The sequence below is a fragment of the Nematolebias whitei genome, chromosome 18, assembly GCF_014905685.2.
Source record: "Nematolebias whitei isolate Nwh7 chromosome 18, NemWhi1, whole genome shotgun sequence".
NCBI lineage: Eukaryota > Metazoa > Chordata > Actinopteri > Cyprinodontiformes > Rivulidae > Nematolebias > Nematolebias whitei.
In genome coordinates this window covers 41,344,082-41,349,081 of record NC_056515.1, presented here as the reverse complement: position 1 = coordinate 41,349,081, position 5,000 = coordinate 41,344,082, and the positions used below count along the sequence as shown (strand labels likewise).

General features: G+C 50.7%; 1 protein-coding gene across 2 annotated transcripts in view; it reads left to right on the top strand.

The window, feature by feature from the left end:
• Positions 1–5,000, top strand: part of LOC119424879 (nucleolysin TIA-1) — a 115,457-nt gene that overhangs the window by 33,838 nt on the left and 76,619 nt on the right. The window contains exons 8-11 of one of the 2 annotated variants that reach the window (XM_037692393.1): positions 1–65; positions 140–224; positions 378–519; positions 726–871. The exon at positions 1–65 is cut by the window's left edge and continues 34 nt beyond it. In XM_037692393.1, the coding sequence (XP_037548321.1) occupies positions 1–65; positions 140–224; positions 378–519; positions 726–871 (438 nt within the window). Of the gene's footprint in view, positions 66–139; positions 225–377; positions 520–722; positions 872–5,000 lie in introns of both variants that reach the window. The other variant, XM_037692392.1, reaches the window with a different exon arrangement.

The window sequence follows — 5,000 nt, the reverse complement described above, 5'->3', positions numbered from 1 at the left end:
TCTGAACCAGTCCAGCCCCAGTAACTGCACAGTTTACTGCGGGGGTGTTACAACGGGCCTCTCGGGTAAGTTCCACTCCAACAGCATTTTGAAAAGTGTGGCTCTGCCCCCAAACTAACGTCACTGTTTTTATTTACAGAGCAAATTATGAGACAGACCTTTTCACCTTTTGGACAAATAATGGAGATCCGTGTTTTCCCAGAGAAAGGCTACTCGTTTGTGAGGTAAAAGGTTCTGGAGAAGTCCAGCTCTTTATTGCAGCTGTGGTTGTTGTAGAGGCCTTCATAAATAAAGTAGTAGTGGTTAGTGGTTGGTAGTAAACAGACCTTCAGCTGCACCATAGGAGTGCTGAGTAAACCGTCAGCGTGTCTCCTCAGGTTCAACTCCCACGAGGCAGCAGCTCATGCTATAGTTTCTGTGAACGGCACGTCAATAGAAGGCAACGTGGTGAAATGTTACTGGGGCAAAGAGACCACAGACCTGGTCCAGGGCCCCGTCCAGCCCGTCCAGATGGCGCAGGTACGTCTGCTTCTTACTGTTAGTCTGTCTTTAGTGTTTTTAATCTTGTTTTATCTTGTAAAGAACCTTGGTCAATGCAAGGCGTTGTTGGAAGGTGCTGTAGAAATAAAGTTTATTATTATTATTATTAACATGAGTCGTCATGACTCAGCAACCGTCCTCATATAAATGAATAGTCTGTTTTTGTTGTTGTTGACGACCAGCAGAACACGCTGAGCTTCGCAGCGCAGCCGTACAATCAGTGGGGTCAGTGGTACAGCAACACACAACAGATGGGGCAGTATGTCCCCAACGGATGGCAGGTCCCCAACTACGGTGTGTATGGACAGACCTGGGATCAGCAGGGCTACAAGTGAGTCGTGATCAGAGCAGCTTTCTGGTATTTGACATAAAGAAGTGACAACACACCTCGTTGCACGCAGTGCTGCCGAGACAAACACGTTTCACTCCTTTAAGTCCATTAATAATATTATTAGACATAGAAATCCAAAACAGCTAGGATGTGCAAAATGTAGAATCACTAAGCATTTTTATTCACAACACAACAGACGTGTCAGAAGTTTAACATTACAAACTAGTTTAGGAAGAAATTTGGTCACTTGATTTAAGCAGAACGTTTAAATGTCGGTACATGTCTAAATGTTGGGACGAGTCTAAGGTCGTTTTCACACTAGATAGTCCGGTAGACTCGGTTCGGGACCAATATTCATGAGCTTTTGTTACATTTGAGCTGGTGTGTTTGCATTCACACTGCACTGTGCAGTCGAGTCAACCTGTTGAACCAACCTGTTCCCCCGCTCGCCTGTGGGGGCGCTGCACCAAGAACTACTGAAAGAAACGACACAAAAACCTCTGAAGACACGTCTTCTTCTTCTGTAAATAAAAATAAAATGAAGTGGCATCAAGTTTTAGCAGTTTTAGGAGTTATATTTTGTCATTTTTCAAAAATGGACTTAGCATGAGCAGAAGATGAGACAGAAGACCATGGAGAATATTGTTTTTCCTCACAAGGCAGCTGACGGCTCCATATAAGGTCAGAGAAATGCGTGTTTGTTTACCCTGTGGAGCGGGGCCGGTCTGTTTACATTCACACTGTACTCGAACCGCGCTGGAGTTCGCTTCTACCGGACCGAGACCTAGGTTTTAGCCCGGGCCAGAGTTCGCCTTTTTGTTCCGTGACAGAGTTCGATGGCGCGTTCACACCTCCCTAAACGAGCCGGACTTTCTAGTAAAACGAGCTAGAGTTCGATTAAAGTGGACTAAACAGGGCTAGTGTGAATGCACCCTAAATGTTGTGACACGTCTAAATTAGGGATGGGGCCGATCCAATCCGGTATCGGGCTCTGATCCATCCATCCATTCTCTTCCGCTTATCCGGGGTCGGGTCGCAGGGGTAACAGCCTAAGTAGAGATGCCAAGACTTCCCTCTCCCCAGCCACTTGGGCCAGCTCCTCCAGGGGAATCCCAATGCGTTCCCAGGCCAGCCGAGAAACATAGTCCCTCTAGCGTGTCCTGGGTATTCCTCTGGGCCTCCTTCCGGTGGGACGTGTCCGGAACACCTCACCAGGGAGGCGTCCAGGAGGTATCCTAACCATAGATGAGGGTAGGAACAAAGATCAACCAGTAAATTGAGAGCTTCGCCTTTTGACTCAGCTCTCTCTTCACCACGACAGACCGGTACAGCGCCCACTTCACTGCCCACGTTGCACCTATCCGCCTATCAATCTCGCGCTCCATTTTTCTCATTTGTGAACAACACTCCGAGATACATAAACTCTTCCACTTTGGCAGGACCTCCTCCCCGACCCGGAAAGGGCACTCTACCCTTTTCCAGCTGAAGACCATGGCCTCGGATTTGGACGAACTGATCCTCATCCCGGCTGCGTCACACTTGGCTGCAAACCGCTCCAGCGAAAGCTGTAGATCACGACCTGATGAAGCCAATAGGACCACATCATCTGCAAAAAACAGAGAAGGGATCCTAAGGCCACCAAAATGGATCCCCTCAACACCTTGGCTGCGCCTAGAAATTCTGTTCATAAAAGTTATGAACATACTCGGTGACAAAGGGCAACCTTGGCGGAGTCCAACTCTCACTGGGAACTAGCCCGACTTACCTCCAGCAGTAGGGACCAAGCTCTGACATCAGTCGTACAGGGACCCAACAGCCCATATCAAAGGGCCTGGTACCCCATACTCCCAGAGTAACCCCCCACAGGGCTTCCCGAGGGATGCGGTCGAACGCCTTCTCCAAGTCCACAAAGCACATGTAAACTGTTTGGGCAAACTTCCACGCACCCTCCAGGACCCTACTGAGGGTGTAGAGCGGGTCCAGTGTTCCACGACCAGGACGAAAACTGCACTGCTTCTCCTGAATCCGAGGTTCGACTCTCCGACGGACCCTCCTCTCCAGAACCCCGGGATAGGCCTTACCAGGGAGGCTTAAGAGCGTGATCCCCCTGTTGTTGGAACACACGCTACGGTCCCCCTTTTTGAATTGGGGGACCACCACCCCAGTCTGCCAATCCAGGGGATCTGCCCCCGATGTCCACGCAATATTGCAGAGTCGTGTAAGCCAACACAACCCCACAACATCCAGAGCCTTAAGGAACTCTGGGCCATTCTCATCTAACCCTGGGACCCTGCCACCGAGGAGCTTTTTAACCACCTCGGTGACCTCAGCACCAGAGGTTGGAGAGCCCGACCCAAAGTCCCCAGGCTCTGCTTCCTCAGTGGAAGACGTGCCAGTGGGATTGAGGTCTTCAAAGTATTCTGCCCACTGACCCACAAGTTGAGGTCAGCAGCACACCACCTCCACTATAAATAGTGTTGGTGGTGTACCGCTTTCCCCCCCTTAGACGCCGGATGGTGGACCAGAATTGCCTCGGAAGCCGTACAGAAGTCATTCTCCATGGTCTCTCCAAACTCCTCCCATGCCCGAGTTTTTGCCTCAGCGACCACCCGAGCCGTATGCCGCTTGGACTGCCGGTACCCATCAGCTGCTTTTGGGGTCCCACAGGCCAAAAAGGCCAAATGGGACTCCTTCTTCAGCCTGACAGCATCCCTCACCGCCAGTGTCCACTACCAGGTTTGAGGGTTACCGCCACGACAGGCACCGACAACGTTGCGGCCACAGCTCCGATAAGCCGCCTCGACAATAGAGGTGCGGAACATGGCCCACTCAATGTCCCCCGCTTTTCCCGGAATGTGTTCGAAGCTCTCCCGGAGGTGGGAGTTAAAGCTTTGTCTCACAGGAGACTGCCAGATGTTCCCAGCAGACCCTCACAATACGTTTGTGTCTGTCAGGTCTGACCGGCATCCTCCCCCATCATCGGAGCCAACTCACCACCACGTAGTGGTCAGTGGAAAGCTCTCCTCTCTTCACCCGAGTATCCAAGACATGCGGCTGCAGAACAGATGAGACAACAACAAAGTTGATCATCGAACTGTGGCCTACGGTGTCCTGGTGCCAAGAGCACATATGGACACCCTTATGCCTGAACATGGTGTTCGTTATGGACAATCCACGACGAGCACAGAAGTCCAATAACAGAACACCACTCGTGTTCAGATCGGGGGCCGTTCCTCCCATCCACACCCCTCCAGGTCTCACTGTCATTGCCCACGTGCACGTTGAAGTCCCCCAGCAGAACAAGGGAGTCCCCAGGAGGCGCATTCTCCATTGCCCCCTCCAAGGGCTCCAATAAGGGTGGGTAATCTGAACTACTGTTTGGCGCATAAGCACAAACAACAGTCAGAACTTGTCCCCCCCACACGTAGGTGGAGGGAGGCTACCCTCTCATTCACCGGAGTGAACCCCAACGTACAGGCACCACGATGGGGTGGAGCAACAAGTTTGTCCACTCCTGCTCAACGCTTCTCGCCAGGGGCAACTCCAGAGTGGAAGAGTGTCCAACCTCTCTCAAGGAAACTGGTTCCAGAGCCATGTGTTGAGGTGAGTCTGACTATTTCTAGCCAGAACCTCTCAACCTCAAACACCATACCAGCATAATTTACGTATCGGATTTTTCCGATCCAACCTGCAGAGACTTCCGATCCATGATGTATGTCTGTGTCTGCTGAAAAGTCTCCACATGTGATTCCCTGCCAGCTGCTCTGCACGTTGGCTTAAAACTATGGAATGGATTTTCTGAACGGAGGCGTGTCTCATGAACCCAGAGTAATAAGACCCGCATCACATTCCAGAAATCCAGTTCATAGTTTGCAGCCAGTTACAACATGAGGACAGAGTGAGTAGCACTGTGGCTAACAGCTCACCAACTTTTCATCGAAACATGTCCGCTGTATAGAAGTATTTTACACTAGAAACACCACAAAGCAAGATAGCAATGTGCAATGTTTGCAGAGCCATAGAACCACATTAAACCACGGTAAAGTTAGTTTTACGTTGGACATTCGAGCTCCATGGTTTCAGTGGGGCGCTACTCCTGCTCAACCCAAAGAAGGCTGTCTGATTTCGG